This window comes from Nuphar pumila, chromosome 15, assembly GCF_984573655.1.
Source record: "Nuphar pumila chromosome 15, dmNupPumi1.hap1.1, whole genome shotgun sequence".
NCBI lineage: Eukaryota > Viridiplantae > Streptophyta > Magnoliopsida > Nymphaeales > Nymphaeaceae > Nuphar > Nuphar pumila.
Genome location: NC_143263.1, coordinates 12,161,653 through 12,180,292, shown reverse-complemented (window position 1 = coordinate 12,180,292; position 18,640 = coordinate 12,161,653). Strand labels below are relative to the sequence as shown.

General features: G+C 38.0%; 1 protein-coding gene across 1 annotated transcript; it reads right to left on the bottom strand.

Annotated features, from left to right (window-relative positions):
- Positions 1 to 15,292: 15,292 nt before the first annotated feature.
- Positions 15,293 to 16,942, bottom strand: LOC149814512 (adenylate-forming reductase 03009-like). Its single transcript, XM_089990372.1, has one exon. It carries the CDS (start codon positions 16,940 to 16,942, stop codon positions 15,293 to 15,295), a length of 1,650 nt encoding a protein of 549 aa, XP_089846498.1.
- Positions 16,943 to 18,640: the final 1,698 nt, after the last annotated feature.

Below are 18,640 nucleotides of genomic sequence, written 5' to 3'. Positions count from 1 at the left end.
ATTGGCCTGTGTCACGTAGGCAGGAACTTAAGCGATCATTTTATCCCTGCTCTCACCTGAACTTGGGTTTTCCTTGCTAGTCTCTCCCAAGCCCTACCACCTCAACTGGGGTTTCCCTTGTTAAAAGAAAAGAAGAATAACAATGGCTTCTTGAAAGATGTTATGAGTTCGATAGCTGAGGTGGGGGGAGTCTTTTGCGGCAAGGCTAGTGTCAAGGGACTTTTTCAATGGGCAGGGGAAGTAATTGAAGGTTTTACACCTACAAGGTTGGTTGGAGATGGAAGGGATGAGCCCATTCCCAACTGTCGCTTATGAGTGGGTTCCTTCGTCACAAAAAAGAAAACCCAATTTAATGATAACGTTTTAAGTTTCGGAGAAAATTGGCACCTAGGAGGTGGGTTTTTCTGTTATAGTCTAAAAGGTTGCTCCCAGTATGATCTATAACTAGGAAATTAAGGTGAAATCTCTTCCTCCAATATTCTGGTTCTGGAACCGGATCACAAGGGAAAATTGAAAGTAGGGCATGGAGCCCTTCTTTGTTTTTATTAACCTCCAAAACTGTCATTATGTTTATTATAATGGATAAAACTAAAAATGATAGATCCTCACAATAGAAGAGGTTTGCACAGCACAATGAATACAAAGGTTTTTACTGCACCTACATCCATGAGTTTCTCGGTCTCTCTAGAGGATGAGATGAGAGAGGTTTCCTTATTATATTGAATTACACATTTAGAGTCTTTTTACATTGTGACTTATCTTGTGAACCGAAATATTTTGGACTCTACAATATCCATGTGGATTCCATTGATAAACTTGAAATATGTTAGGAGTCTCTCTGAACGGTGTCACCATTTGAGCATTTTTGTGCAACTGCAATTTATTAGAATAATTATCAATAGAAGTTCCTTGAGATGGCGTGTCATTTGGTGGACTTCTGTGAAGATCGACTTCTTTTAAATGACGATGACTGAGAGTCCCACATGAACCGTTATTCTTAACATGCACCTTCAAGCTGATCTCCACGAGATTGAGTTGTCTCTAAATTGGGTGAATCTTGGACCTGCCAACGGTTGGTTTAATAAGAACATCTGTGACTTGGTCTTGTATTGAAACAAACTGAACTTTAATTTCACCATTTGCAACATTTTCTTGAACAAAATGATAGCCAATTTTTATATGTTTGGTTCATGCATGAAACATCAGATTCACTGCAAGATAGGTGACACTAAGATTATCACACCATAGAATTAGAGGGCCACTAAATGAAACATCTAGTTCTCTTATCAATTGTTTCAGCCACATTATCTCAGAGATGGCCCCAACAACTGCTTTATATTTGGCTTCAGTACTTGATCTGGCAACCATCTGTTGTTTATTAGAGTTTCAAGACCAAAGATTTAAGCTTAAAAAAGATAGATAGCTTCCTGTAGGCTTTCTATCATCCAAAAACCTACCCAATCAACATCAGAATATGCACTCAACTATAAGGAAATAGATTTTTTGATTTCAAGACTCATATTAATTGTTCCTTTCAAGTATTTGAGAATTCATTTTACAAGAGTCCAATGGTTCTTCCGTAGTTTATGCATAAACTGACAAGCTTTGTTAATTTCATAAGTTATATCCAATCTGATAAACCTGATATCTTGAAGACCTTCAACAAGGCTTTTGTATTTAATGGCATTTTTTAAAAGAATTCTGTCATATTTGGATAACACAACATTAGGTGCAACAGAAGTGATCACAGACTTGGAGTCAGTCATACCTATTTTTGTTAAAATATCCAAAATATACTTCCTTTGACAAAATATTCAAAATATCCACCCATAAAATCTGAAACAACTTCAATTATGAGAAAATAATGTAGTGGACTCATATCTTTAATAGAAAATTCAAATGCAAAATTCTGAATCATTTTATTTATTGCAACATATGAGTTTCTTGTAATTATAATATCATCAACATAAACCAAGAAAAATATGTGCAGTTGATTGGTGTGACAAGTAAACAATGAAGGATCCACTTTAGATTCAATGAAGCTCTGTATATCTAAATAGATACAAAGTCTTTTGAACCAGGTCCTGGGGGCTTGTTTCAGCCCATAAATGGCTTCACCAAGTTTAGAGACATAATGGGGGTAACTCCTATCCTCAAACCCTTGTAGTTGAGCTATGTAAACTTTTTCTTGCAAAATGCCATGAAAAAACACAATTTTAACGTCTAATTAATGAATTGGTCATCTTAAACTAACCACAATAGACAAAATCATTCTCACATATGAGGGTTTAATAATTTGACTAAATGTTTTAAAATAATCAACACTTTCCTATTGATTATAGCATTTTCCAACAAGTCGGGCTTTCTACCTAGTAACTGTTCCATCAACATATCTTTTGATTTTGTACATCTAGTTGCAACCAACTAAATTTGTGGCCTTTTCTAGAGGAACCAGAGTCCAAGTTTGATTTTGATGTAAGGCTCTAACCTCTTTTTTTACAGTTTGATGCCATCTAGAATCAGAATGAGCATGGTCAAAATTATAGGGTTCATGTTCATCCTAGGTTATTTCACTTAGTAGAGCAATAGGGTGTTTGGGTCCAAAAAAATTTCTAGGTCTCATGATTTCACCTTGGGATCCGGTAATCATATGATGAGATCTAGATGGAGTGTGGTTAAAAGAGATCTACTATGACATTCAATCCAGAAGAAGAGAAAGACACAATGTTTTCACTAGGTCTCTCTTCTAAGGGGTGTTATGAAGAGAAAGAGGTTTCAGATTCTAAACTAGGTACATGTTTAACATTATTGTGATATGAATAATTGAATGTATTGTAATGTTTGACGTGACTGTATTTATGCTTGCATGAAGCTATTTTTGAATTAATTATGCCCTCCATACGAAATTATATTATGAAAACATGCTTAAATTGAATGTATCGTGTTTATGAATGTGATTTCATCTTTCTTAATATCTTTATGATATATATATATATATATATATATATGTGTGTGTGTGTGTGTGTGTGTGTGTGTGTGTGTGTGTCGTGTATCCATGCTTGCACGAAGTCATTTTTGAATTAAATATGCCTTTCATGTAAAATTGTATTATAAAACATGCTTAAATTGAATGTATCGTTTTTATAAATGTGATTTCGTCTTTCTAAATATCTTTATGATATATATATCTGTGTGTGTGTGTCGTGTATCCATGCTTGCACGAAGTCATTTTTGAATTAAATATGCCTTCCATGTAAAATTGTATTATAAAACATGCTTAAATTGAATGTATCGTCTTTATAAATGTGATTTCGTCTTTCTAAATATCTTTATGATATATATATATATATATATATATATATATATATATATATATATATATATATATATATATGTGTGTGTGTGTGTGTGTGTGTGTGTGTCGTGTATCCATGCTTGCATGAAGTTATTTTTGAATTAATTATGCCCTTCATGTGAAATTATATTATGAAAATATGCTTAAATTGAATATATTAGCTTTGTAAATATCTTTGTGATATATATATATATATATATATCCAACAATGCATGATAAATTTGATATTTTTTCATCGATGCATTGTTATGATTCTCTTTTAACTGATGAAGATAATATCTGTAACATTATAGGATAAAATAGCTGTAAACCATGAACGGATATACTGTAGGATAGTTGATAATAAGGTGTCGTTTGAATATATGGATGGTGTTGACAGTTTTATTGAATTTGCAACGGCAAGTGTCAGTGCAGTGGATTCCATCGGTCGGATCAGGTGCCCATACACGATGTGTAAGGATAATCGATTTGTAGAACCTCATGGCGTTAGACATCACTTGTACAGAAAGGGTTTTGTGAGTGATTATCAGAATTGGACATTTCATGGTGAAGAATTTTAGAACAATTTCGACGTACGGGTGGATGTGGTGCACAATAATACATATGTGGATTTGATATTTGATGTTGCAGGACCAAAATTAGGTTCTGCTATGAGTCCTAGTGATGTACAAACTGGGTAGATGAAGAAGCAACTAGTAGATTTTATGACTTACTTAGAGATGTTGATGAACCACTGTTGAATGGTTGTGAGAGTCACACTATATTGTCTGCAGTTCTTCAAATACTGAATTTGAAGTCAGAGTATAATTTGAGTCAATCATGTTTTGACCGTTTGTGCTCTATTGTGAAGTGTATGTTGCCCAAAGATGAGAAATTGTCATAAAATCTCTATCGTGCGAAGGTTATGGTTAATGCTTTTGGTATGATGTATCAAAAGATAGATGTTTGTCTCAATCACTGCATGTTGTATTTCAAAGATCAAGAAAATAGCAGATCATGTCTATCATTTGAACATCCTCGGTTCAAGCCAAAGACAAAGAGAAATGGTAGCACAAGGTCAAAAGAAGTGTCATATAAGTCACTCCGCTACTTCCCTCTCATTCCTAGATTGCAGCGACTTTATATGTGTTCGAAGACAACTAAACAAATGATATGGTATGCAAATAAAGTTCAACATGATAAAGACAAGATCACACATTCTGTAGACGCAGAAGTTTGGATGTACTTTGATCGTACTCATCAGAACTTCGCTTTAAAAGTGAGAAATGTTAGACTAGGTTTATGTACAGATGGATTTAATTCATTTGGGGGCAGATCAACCTCATACACTTGTTGGCCGATATTTGTCACCCCATACAACCTTCCTCCAAGCTTGTGTATGAAGCGTCAAAATCTTTTCTTGTCTTTATTGATCCTTGGTCTGATCTCTCCAGGCCAAAATCTTAATGTATATTTAAGGTCATTGATTGATGAGCTGAAAATACTGTGGAATGACAGTGTTCTCATGTACGATGCCCATACAACATAAAACTTTAATATAAAGGTTGTTGTTATATGGACAATTAGTGACTTCCTTGCATATGATATGTTATTTGGTTGAAGCACACATGAGAGGTTGACATGTCTTTACTGCATGAAGGATACATAATCTTTTAGATTGACGCATGGAAGAAAGTCGTGCTGGTTTGATTGTCACCGTCGATTTCTACCTAACGACCATCCATTCTGACGATAAAGAAATGTGTTTCGACCATACTTTCTAATTGATTTTTTTATCATTTAACATTGCAGGAAGCCGAAAAAGAAAATATTGTGCCTTATAAGGATGTGTTTGTTGAAATACATAAACGGAAGACCGCGAGAGAGTTTGTATCAGAGAAGACGAGATCGACAACGCTATGTATTTATTGTATTAATAAACATTGTAATATACAAGTTACCATGAATTACATTGTCATAAATATTATAATTCTTATTTATTAATCTATACTGTAACCATTACTTTGTAGGAGTCATACGAGCAACAAATGGTAGAGCGATATGACGATGACTCCACTCAGCATCTGCCTTTTGATCCTACATCTTGGGTGACTGCAACCGGTGAACCCAAAAAGGGTCGTGTGTTCAGGTTTGAGAGTAATATGAACACCACACCAGTCGTTGCCTCCTCCAGCTAGGGCTCTCAGAGTTCTCCCGCCAGCATCAACTTCCAGCGTCCGATTGACCCTGCTAATTCTTGGGATAGTGTCTGCCAGCTTGTTAAGGACACAATGTGCAACTTTTTACATGAAGCCATTTTCGACATTGTCCGTAATGAGTTGTGCAACTTTTTTGGGGACAGGAAAATTTTGTCTATATTCAACGTGAGCTCTGGTGCCCGTCAAGTATGAATGATTGAATCACTATGATTTTTTATTGCTAGCATTATAACACATGTATGCATGATTGAATCACTATAAAAAAAATTTGACTGTCTTAAAACACATATAAACATGATTGAATCACTATGAATTTTTATTGCTAGCATTAGAATACATGTATGGATGATTTTATCACTATGAAAGTTTTTTTACTGCCTTATAACACATATATGCATGATTGAATCACTATGAAAGTTTTTTCACAACCTTAGAACACATTTAGGCATGATTGAATCACTATGAAAGTTCTTTAACAACCTTAAAACACATATATGCATGATTGAATCACTATGAAATTTTTTTGACTGCCTTATAACACATATATGCATGATTGAATCACTATGAAAGTTTATTTGACAACCTTAGAACACATATATGCATGATTGAATCAATATAAAAAATTTTGACACCTTTAGAACATATATATGCATGATTGAATCACTATGAAAATTTATTTGACAACCTTAGAACACATATATGCATGATTGAATCACTATGAATTTTTTTTGACTGCCTTATAACACATATATGCATGATTGAATCACTATGAAAATTTTATGACAGCCTTAGAACACATATATGCATGATTGAATCACTATGGATTTTTTTTACAACCCTTAGAACACATATATACATGATTAAATCACTATGAATTTTTTTTTGACAACCTTAAAACACATATATGCATGATTGAATCACTATGAAAGTTTATTTGACAACCTTAGAACACATACATGCATGATTAAATCACTATGAAATTTTTTGACACCTTTAGAACACCTATATGCATGATTGAATCACTATACAATTTTTATGATAGCCTTAGAACACATATATGCATGATTGTATTACTATGGAATTTTTTTGACAACCCTTAGAACACATATATACATGATTGAATCACTATAAATTTTTTTTGACAACCTTAGAACACATGTATGCATGATTGAATCACTATAAAAGTTTTTTCACAACCTTAGAACACATATAAGCATGATTTCATCAATATGAAAGTTTTTTTACTGCCTTATAACACATATATGCATGATTGAATCACTATGAAAGTTTTTTTGACAACCTTAGAGCACATATATGCATGCTTGAATCACTATGACATTCTTTTGACAATCTTAGAACACATAACTGCATGATTGAATCACTATAAATTTTTTTGGTCAACCTTCATTAGAACAAATATATAAATGATTGAATTAGTATGAATTTTTTTTGACTGCTTTATAACACGTATATGCATGATTGAATCACTTTGAAAGTTTTTTGAGAACCTTAGAACACATATAAGCATGATTTCATCTTTATGAATTTTTTTGACAACCTCTGAATTCTATTAATGTCCTTCACTTTATTATGAGTCTATGTGTCATTCAACCATGTTACTTTGATTTTCTTAGATTAGGTGAATTGCATATAATTTATTTCATTATATTTTGTTTATCAATACTAATATTTTAGTTCTCTTATAGGATGCTGGAGATGATCAGCGTAGAGGAGTTGATGGAAGCATGGATGGAGGGGCAGATCGAGACAATGAAGAGGATGATACTCTGAATCTTGGTGAGGATTAGCTTCATCTGTTGAATTTGTTTTAAACAAAACTCTTTGTATATGTTCACTTATAACAAATTAGAACTTGGCGAGGATTATACTGGGTTGTTAATTTTGTTTCACTTATAACTTGTGTTAAATTTGCTTCACCTACTTTGTATTTGTATTTTTTATGTGTAGTTTGTTTTTTATACACAGGTTATATAAATTGTATAACGAGAAATTTTTTTCTTGATATTTATATTTCAAACATTTTTTTTTATTTTTGCGATGGATTAGCGATGGATAATATCCGTCGCTAATTAATATCGGCCTACAATTTAGCAATGGATTAGGGACCGATATTTAGCCGTTACAAAACTGAATCGGCCGATGTTTTGCGACGAAATATAATCCATCGCAAATTCGTCACTACAATAGCAACAGATATGTATTTGTCGCAAAACCAAATCTCTTCGGATTAACGACGAACTCTCGATGAATCATGACATTCGCTAATTCGTTGCCAATTAGCGATAGAAGTTGCGACAGATATGTTATGCCGCTAATTAGCGACTAGAAAATTGCGATGGAAGTCATCTGTCACTAGTCCATCGCTAAACAGTTTATCGACGGATTTGCGATAGATTAGTGATGGATTACGTATATCGCTAATCCGCAGATTTCTTGTAGTGTGAAACCCTTAATGAGTATATTAGTGGTGGGCCTACAATATGTGCTCATTGTTTACAAGGCCTATCACCTCGTCAACCTGAGAGAAACTCTATCATACGTAACAAGAAGAGAAAAAAAATGTCGAGTTAAATTTTAGAGAGCAGATTGGATGTCACGCATCCCACCCCCACAACCCCCCTCCCAATGACGGGATGAATGACATCCATTGATTCGACTCTCTACCTTGCATTGGATCTCCTCTTAAAAGTTTGATCCTAGACCATGTTAGTGTTGATACATATTGATATAGCTGGTATCATATATTCATAGGTTTGTGTGTTTCAATGTTACAAGATTTATTTATTTGATTAGCGAGATGGGGTTAGGCAAACCCCTAAGAGAAACATTACAATTATAATCTCATTATATTTCTGAAATGGTGGGAAACCAATCCAACCAAGTGCATGTATTCAGCATGTTCAAAATAGTGAGAGCCAACATTTGGATCGTGTGTTTTTTAATTAAAAAGCACGATTTTATGACCTAAAAAACTATTACATTTTAGGCTGTTGATTTTTGAAGCCTTATAAAAGCCTACCTATATGTTGTAATGGGACGATCTAAGAGCTGATTCCCGCTATGAAAAACAAGTAGATCTTAGTTTCATGAAAAACTACCAAAACATAATAAAAATGAAAAGAAAGAGACATTTATACCTCATGTCTCTATTATCAAATGTTACCCCTTATATATATATATATATATATATATATATATATATATATATATATATATATATATATATATATATATATATATTAGAGAGAGAGAGAGAGAGCCAAGCTTAAATTGGGTTTTAAATGGGTCTAGATCAACTTGGTTATGATTTGGGGATCTTTCTTGTTGAAACTGAAAGAAACCAATGAAGTCCGATCCCATGCAAATTTACCACGATAGCATAAAAAAAAAATACAAATGTGTAGGGCTGCAAACGAGTCAGATTCAAGAATCCAAATTTGCAAAATTTGACTTTTTGGGATCCGAACCTATATGACTTTCCAATGTATTTGGGGATCCGAAATCCGATATGTTTGCATCCCTACCCATGTATGACCGATCAAAACTGGGATGAGCTTGAAATGATCAATTCTTTGGTTCAAATGTATACAACTCATTTATAACTCTAGGCAATTGCTGTTACAAAATGGAATCCAGCATTGTATACTGATATAATGATACATTTGACAATCTAATTAATAAGATCAAATATGCATTATCTGCATTGCATTTAACCCCTCAATGGGTGCATTAGTGGTGGGCTACCATATGAGCTCATTGTTCACACGACCATCACTTCCTCAACTTGAGAGAAACTCTAACATGAGAAACAAAACCGGAAGTTTGTAGAGCAGATTAGATGGCATGTATCCCACCGCCACAACCCCCCTCCTAATGAATGGATGAATGACATCCATTGAATGGTTAGTGTCTTTCAGTGTTATATATATATATATATATATATATATATATATATATATATATATATATATATATATATATATATATATATATATAATGTGTGTGTGTGCACGCGCGAGAGAGTGAGTGATAGATGTGCAATCCTTAGGTGCACAGCTACCAACAGGACTCTGCTGGCCGTCCATCATAACTTTGATGGATGGCAAAAAAAATGCGAAAAGATGGTAAAATGTGCATTTTCTCGTTTTTAGACCCTTTAGCGACACTCAAAACCATCGCTAAAGGGTCTAAAATGCATAGCGTCTTCTTTTGCATTTTTTTTTGTCATCCATCAAGACCGTGATGGACGGCCACTGTATTTGCGCTGGTAGCTGCACACCTAAAGATTGACAACTACCACTTTATATATATATATATATATATATATATATATATATATAGAGAGAGAGAGAGAGAGAGAGAGAGAGAGAGAGAGTTCGATTCGAACATGAGCGTGCGTTAAGTGGCATGCACGTTCATACAAATACAAGCTTTAGCGACGGTGGCAACCACCACTAAAGCTTTTATTTCCTCCCAGACATTTAGCGGCGATCTAAATGTTCTTTTAACATACACTTGGACGCGTGTGGTTTATGGAGGCCTTCTCTCTTCAAGGTGGGCCCAAGAGAACGTTATGGCACCCAATAGAAGATGACGTCCCATTTAGAACATAGGGTGGATGAGGCAAACGGGTTTGCTTCGTCCCCGGACCCACCCAACAGGGTGGTGCACTGGATCTCGGATCTGTGGATGGATTTGGGGGAGATCCAGGTTATCCACAGTCACAAGGAGGACCATTTGGACAATACTAGACCTCTATCAAACACAACCATGGTGCAGGATGACGCAACGACAACGTCTCTGCGGGCTTTAGTCATTGATAAATATATATTTCGTATTGAACAATTTTGATTATTCAATGGAGCTGCATTATTGAATTATTCGTAAGGGTATATCTTATCATTATGTTGTCTGGATAAATTCAATGTTACTGTTGTCAAGACAAGTCCCCACCTGAGTGTTCAAGGCAATTTGATGGTTTAAAAAACGTCAAATTTCATGTCTTGATGGCACACAAACACGTCTCCTCAAAACATTTCATGGCTGCCATCTTTGAAAATCATGGTTCTTGATATTACATTTTTTATTTTTTTGTGGTGTTTTCTTGACTTGATAAACCAAGTGAAGTGATAAGAAAGAGAGGCTTAGCCTGAATATGGACACTACTTCTGCCGAATCATGGATGACTTAGACAAGTCTGAGCTGACCAAGGCTCGTCTCATTGATGGGCCTATAATTGATATTTGCTAAATGCTGAAATAAATGTATTTCATACATAAGCTAGAATTAATGAACATGGAGTCAAACTGGATACTTGTTAGATATACATAAGAGTCCATGAAGAACATAGATAAATGGAATGGGAGATCAATCAATCAAAAATATGGAATACTAAAGAAGATGGGTGCCGTCCCTTGCTGCAAGGTCAAAGCTCAAGGGTTTTACCAACTTGAGACAAGCCTGTGTGGTCCGTGATGAGAGGATTTTTCCCTTGGCTACCAAAAAAAATTATGAATATGATTCCATTGATTGAACCAAAGACTTCAGAATTTAATTCTTTATTGAATCAATATTCTATTAATTCTAAATTATAGGACATGAATAGAAGGCAAAGTGCGACTTGAATTGCATCATTGGTTGCTGATTTTGGCATTTAGATGATGATGTACTTGAGGGTAAATAGTACGCAATGGAGCTCAAGAATAAATGATTATCGGAAATCAATAATTTGGAGCGACTTGATAAGTATATCTTTGATATAAAAAAGGTCAAATGAGACAACATCAATAATTTTTTGGCTAATTAAAAGAAAAGTCCCATCATCATAGACCACGTATTGTCAAGCCTAAGTGCCCTCTGAACACTATGGGTACTTATAGGGGTGGCAATCGGGTCGGGTCGGGTTGATGGGTCAGAATACCTCAACACAACCCATTTATTAAATGGGTCGGATGTGGCAAACACGAACATGACCCATTTATTAAACGGGTAACCCGACATGACACGGTTAACCCATTTAATAAATGGGTCAGGTCAACACGACACAAAGACCGGATAACATAGACATTTTTGTTTACGATTTGGTTTGGTTCAGACTATTGGTCAAACAGGAGTTAGGGTTAGATAAGAATTATTATATATATAATTATATATAAACGGGTTGAGGGTTGACGGGTTCGTGTAAACGGGTTGACCCGCCCACCTAACCGGTTTATTAAACCGGTCAAATGGGTTGGCGGGTTGGCATACCCCTAACACGAACACGACCCATTTAATAAACGGGTTAAGCGGGTCAACCCGTTTATGACACGAACCCGTTTAAGCCAAACCCTAACCCGGCTAAGAAGCGGGTTGGCGGGTCGGGTCAGATTTTGCCACCCCCTAGGTACTTACACCCAGCTTCAACCTTGTGGCAAAAGATGCCTCCTGTGAGTTTTGAACTCATGGTGTCCCATCAACTTTGGTGATCCTTACAAGTTGCACAACCATAGGGCAGAGCCTTGTGGGCCCAACAGGCCTAGCCCAATCCATGTAAGGGAAAAACATACTAGCCGTGGCCCGATGTCCCTTTTTTTTTATCATGACCACAACGGGTTGGGCTACCGTCTTTTTTGTTCATTACATGGAGAAACTTCACCCAGGACCAGAGACCTGGCCACACTGATCTTAGCTTGCCATATTTACGGCCACTATCCCAATGTAAAAACTCAGCGAGCAACCCGGCCCCTCAACCCCCATGGAGCCTCTTCCTTTACCTTGTGGAAGGAAGGCATCGGACACAGAGACTTGAACTGTAGATAAGGGGAGGCTACAGTACCCCGCGCGCGACTGAGATCACATGGTCAAGTGGGGATGCAAATGGTTCGGATCCGAAACAGCCAGAACAGCCCAAAAATTGCAAAACCTCCATCCTAGATCTGACCCCTTTGCATCCCTAAGCAAGCACTTGGGCTCCCCCATGGGACATAATTGAACTTGGTTTTATGCATAGTGATTTTGACTCTCCAGTTGAAATGCTAGTCAAAAAAGAGAAACGAGTGGAGAACAAGTGGCATGGTTCGCGTGTTGGCTAAGGAGTTGACAAAGGTGACGAGAAAAACAAAGTCAGCCTCTCAAAAGAAGACGCAGACCAACAAAGTGAGGCGGTGGTTGACGTAGGTGCAGATCATGGAGCACAATTGATAAAAAAAAAGTGGGTCCATCGCATTCGGAATTGCAGGGGATTTGGGTCGTTTTGGAGGTCAAGTCGGTCAACTTGAATAGACTGATGCAATGAGTGATCTCGTAAGCAAGCTTATCTCAAAACACGCGTGGCTTTCGATTTTGAGTGGAGCTGCATTAATCAAGTTCTTGCTTATGACATTGTTCATGATTTACTCCCTCCCGGGTCGCTAGCGGGTTTGGGGAAGAAGGTGCTGACCCCTTCGTCCCAGGTTCGACTCCACCAGGACTGCAGGTGCCTCTCGCCGAAAAGGCGTGAGCGCCGGTGATCCCAGCCGGAGATTTACCTGCTTCTTAACTTGGTCCTCAAAAAAAGAAGAAAAGAAAAAAAAAAAAAAGACATTTTTCATGATTAGATACTTCATTAATCCAAATAGAAATGATCTCATAATCGAGCTCATCAGTCATCACACCAACCACATTCGGTTGATTTGGAATGGGGCTCACATTCAATAATCCCCATGTGATTGGTCATTATGATATTGCTTATGACATTATTTGAACCTAGAGAGAGGTCCAGACTCGTATTCATGACATATCTATGCCGAACGTTGAGGTGACCTCTTTTTATTTTTTGCCAGATTTCCTAGGGACCTTTTTATGATATATGGGTCCCACCACTTTGGGAGAAAATTAAGAGCGGGTCGTGTCCGCAGAGCAATTGCAGTGTCCGGATGATCAGATCTATCTACTCGGCATTGCAACTGCGAGATACGGGCCTGGTCACCAAAACATCCACTTCGTCGATCCCATAATGATTTTCTTTGTTGGTTCATATCGCCGACCCCAATTGTTTTGAGATGAAGGCGTAGTTGTAGTTGTAGTTGTTGTTGTATAGATAACGCAAGAGATAACTTATGACCTCCCGGATGGAGAGAGAGATTTGAACCCTCAAAAACATCAAAGGCGATGAGGGGGGTGCCTGCTCCCATTCAAGGGAAGCCTCTCTCCTTTGAAAGGGCCACTTTTAAGGGAAGTGCTTCCCAAAAGGGAGAGGCAAGAAGCCATTTTGACAGGAAAATTGTTTTTGTTTTTGTTTTACATTTATTGTATGTGTCCCATTACATATTTTCCATAAACATGTTCATTTCACTATTTGTAAGAAAAAGACCATATTTCCTATAAAAAGAGTGCCTCTTTCATAGCAAAAAAGGGCATGAAACAAACACCCGGCCCCCTCAGTGAATAATGTCTTTTTTAGGCAAATTATTATGGAAAAGAAAAATCGCATGTTTATAATAACCCTTCAACCTTATATTTATATGCCTTAAATATTTCTGATTTTTTTAAAAAATAGGTAAATATAAGGATGCTTACAATAGTCACCTATGAATGTAATAAAATATAAATTTTTTTATGTGTTTCTACTGTCAAAGACTCTACACATATCAGTATGTTCTATGACTATCATTTCATATGCCCTACTATTATAAAAAAAGTTTTTAGTGATTTTTTCAAATATGAATGGTTAACATTTTTTTTTTCAAAATAACATTTTTAGTGAATGTAAACCCATGCTTATAGTCATTTTCATTTTACATGCCCTAACCCTAAATTTCATATATACTCATCCACCTTCGTAATCAGATGGTGGGCGTAGTCGGTCCCTGTCTTGGACCTAACCTACTCTGACCTTGCCCTTCTCTGTACAATCCTACGAAGTCAAAACAAACAAACACAGAATGTTTGATACTTGTTCAAAGTCAATGGATAGGGACGGTTTACTTGATGACAAAATAAATAGAATACTGCAAGTCCAAAATCAGACCGTTGCTTTCACTCTGTCTAGGCAGTAAATGGAACGGGTTTAGTATCAATGACCCGAATCATGGGACATGAGCATCGGGGCCTCCAGGCCATGAAAGCGACTGGATCCCATAACGGATTCTAGATCAAGTTGGTTCTCAATCTGGATCAGGTCTACCAAAAAATAAATGTGATCCTCAACCTGGCTGCACCACGTACGCGTGCTGCTGGGCCCCAGAAAACTTGCAAAAAGAAGCGCTCGTGAGTCCCACATTCATAATCGAACAGGTGTTGCACAGACATGGGGCATCACATTGTTTGTGCAATATGTCATTGCACCTTATATCCGTGCCATGCTACAAGTTGCTATGGTGGACATTGGACAAAGTAAAAAGACTTGCTTGCTAAGAAACTTACATGAGTCCTGCTGCATTTTTCAGTATTGAAGCATGCAAGATAAGTCTTTCAATTAACATAAAGTCCAAGTTAACCAAAAAAAAATGTTAACAAGGGATATCCTTCCCCCCCCCCCACAACTAGACTGCCTTATTCATCTCTACTGCAGAGATAAAAAAAGAAACCCCAAGAGAAAAGAAACTTAAAGATACCATATAAAAGCACATCAACACAAAAAACATCAGATCCCAAAGGATATCTTTGGGCATTACAAGAAACTGAATCAAGTTCATGAAATCCATATGCTTCTGTATATCAAGAACTTGGTCATGTTTCAGAAGGAACAAACACCACCCTAAGAGTCCCAGATCGGACCAAACGCTGGAACCCCAGCCATTTTGCATGCGTTCACCACATCTCTACTCCCTTCTGGGTTGCTGGTTACCACCACCACCTCAGGGCTCCATTTCTCTGACGCCTTTAGCACCAACTCGGCGACGTTCGGCCGCCCGAGAACAGCCGTATCGTGTATGATCATCTTCTCCCTTGGGTATCCATTCACCATTGACATGATCTCCTCTCCAAAGTTCTGCTCCATCCCTTTAGCAACCCACACCAGGTAAACATCAGCCTGGCTTGGTTGAAGCAGAAACGAGAGAAACACACAGAGACCCGACCCAGTTGCCACAAGCAGCACTTTATTGTACATGTTCACTAGGTAAGGCAAGCCGGCAAAGTGCACCCCGCGCACCCACAGTTGGCTCGGTGGGTCAGACACAAGGCCTTTAGTGAAGTCGCCAACTGCACCAGCCAGCATCATGTGCTCCTTCTTCCCATCTGATATGATCCCGAACGCGTGCCAATCCGACAGCGGCGACCGAGCGATTCGACCGAGAATTCCGGCCTTAATTCCGCCGGAGAACTTGATGATGCTCGCGTGATCCTTCGGCGCATGGACCTTCACTTCCACTTTTTTGACAGTGAGCCATGGCAAGATTATGAGCACGGTTAAGGCCATTGTAAACCAGAATTCTTGAGTCCTGATGAGCTTGGAAGATCTAAGAGAGTATGAATTGGAAGACGGCTCGTAGGAAACAGTAAGAAAAACAAATGCCCAGAGAAGAGCTAGTGCGGCCCAGCCGGCGAACCGGTGGGTTCTCTCGAAGACATTGTGGTGGAGGTGGCGAACGAGGGGGAAGGCAGCCAAAGCGGAGAGGAACAAGAGGGAGAGAATAGCAAAAGCTACACCAAGTATCTGTGAGGAAGTATTGCTTCGATCATTAAGGGAAAGAACGATGGAGTAGAAGAGCCAGATTACGGAAGAGACGCCGCAGCCGCTGTGTATACCGCCTAGCGACTGAAGAAGCGAAGTAGTAGCGGTTTTCAGGGTGAGAGGAATCCATGACCTTCCTAACAACTTCACGGCCAACCAGAAGACAATTCTCAGGAAGGCCTCGCTTCGACACAGCGTTAGCGTGAAGATATTGGCGACGGCAAACAGAGAAGAGTGGTTCTTCGCGTAAGGAAAGTTTCCGGTGGCCGCGAGGATTAAGAACACGAGATTGAGCACTAAGCAGACGATAAAGAGGCGCTTGTAGACTGTAAACAAGCCTTGGTCGAGGAGTATAACCGAAAGCCTTGAGGAAGATGAGGCTTTCTTTGTAGTTGCACCTTTTCGCTGCTCTTTAGCGACTTCAACTACGACAGGTTCGGCGTCGCGAGTCGCCTGATTCTCTAAATCGTTGCCGGTTTCTTCGTCGGTGTTGGCGTTGTGGACGTCCAAATCGCAGAAGTGACTGCTGGGTCTGCTCATGGACCGGGTAATGGCATCCCGGAAGGGAAACACCCGCTGAGAGACCGGCCGCAACGGCAGCCAGTCCCACTGGCCGTTGGTGTCGGCCACCGGGGATTTGACGGAAAATAGGCTGTCCCTCGGGGGAGTGATCTCGAAGGACACACCCCGGCAGCTTGAGAACCTCGCAATGCTCTCTTGCTGGTGCTCCATAATGGTTGAATTCTCTTATCGGTTGATTGAGTTGTCTGTGTTGGGTGAATGAAAGGCTGGGACTAGTGGGAGGGTTTTATAGGAAGTGGCGCGCGAGAAGCTGTGCGATCTTTGATTCTTATTTTGTATTGAATATAGTGGTGGAACACGACCCCACAATTAGGCCGAATTGTTAACAAAGTCAAAAGGAATATAGAGGAAAAGTCTCCACAGAATGATTGAAACAAGTTTGGCCATCGCAGCAAAATGGAGTTCCAACGAAGCTTCAATGACACACTCTCTCTCTCTCTTTATATATATTTATTTATTTATAAACCTACAAAATACATTATACAAATTTGGATTTTTTGATGACTTTTTTATTTTGTTTTCCAATTTTCACTATATATATGATTTATATGTTTGATTTGGAATGGATCAACTCTGTCTTGTAGCATTTGAAAATCAATGGTGCAAAGTTTTTGTAGATTTTCAAGACGCGAAAACATTTTTTAATCGAAAAACATGATTCAGGTGTTGACTTATAGCAAATTGATTATGCTGGACACGTTTATCGGGTTAGATTTGCAGAAAAAAAACCCATAAACCCATTTAGACACATTTTTGCAACATGATTATACGGATGCAATCTCCATGGTCATAAACCAAAAAACTGGTCCCTCTCTCTCTCTCTCTCTATATATATATATATATATATATATATATATATATATATATATATATATATATATATATATATATATAGAGAGAGAGAGAGAGAGAGAGAGAGTAATGCTTTCCTTCTGCCCACCTCTCGTTCTGCCCCCTCAAAAATCATTGTTTTGGGTAACACCACAAATGTGATCTATAGGTTTCTTTTAGTGGGAATAGACTTTTGGATAACTGAAATCTGACTTGTATACGGGTTTTTACGGTGATCCAAAATCAATGGCTATAAAGGTACCAAATTTTTTTTGCTCATAAAAACATGTTATTTCATCAAACCAATTTTTTTGGCTCATAAAAACATGTTATTTTATAAAAAAAAAACATGATCCAAGAGTTGATCCCTACTAAATTGAGCATGCTAAACACATCTAACGGTTCAGATCTATCATAAAACACTTCAAAACTATAAGGCAAAATAAGAAATAGGACCCAATATGTTCAGTTCTCACTAGGGGTGGCAATCGGGTCAGGTTGACGGGTCGTGTCGACGGGTTGGCGGGTTAGCATACCTCAACACAAACCCGAATTAAACGGGTCAGCTGTGGCAAACACGAACCTGACCCATTTATTAAACAGGTAACCCGACACGACACGATTAACCCGTTTAATAAACGGGTCGGGTCGGGTAAACGAGTTGGCGGGTCGGGTTTAGGGTTTAGTGAAACCTGAATCAAAACAAAGAAGTGGGATCAGGATTCAGGCGGATGAAAGGGGCACATCACTTCCCTCCCTTCTCTTCCTCGCGGTTAACAACTGCGAGGTTCGATAAAAAGGGAAACAGGGCATCGACGATTGCCTACACACTACAAGAAAACTGCTACTTAGCGACGGAAATTGGCGATGAATTTTTTCCGTCGCCAATTTAAGACGGATTAGCGAGCGAAAACTATTTGTCGCTAACGTTTGAAATATTTGCAAAATTAGCGATGGAAATATCTCCGTCGCTAATTAGGAAGGGATTAGCGACAACATTTTTTCGTCGCCAAAAAC

What these genes read in the sequence shown, in the direction of transcription:
- LOC149814512 (XM_089990372.1), bottom strand. Translation starts at nt 16,942, where the DNA reads ATGGAGCACCAGCAAGAGAGCATTGCGAGGTTCTCAAGCTGCCGGGGT.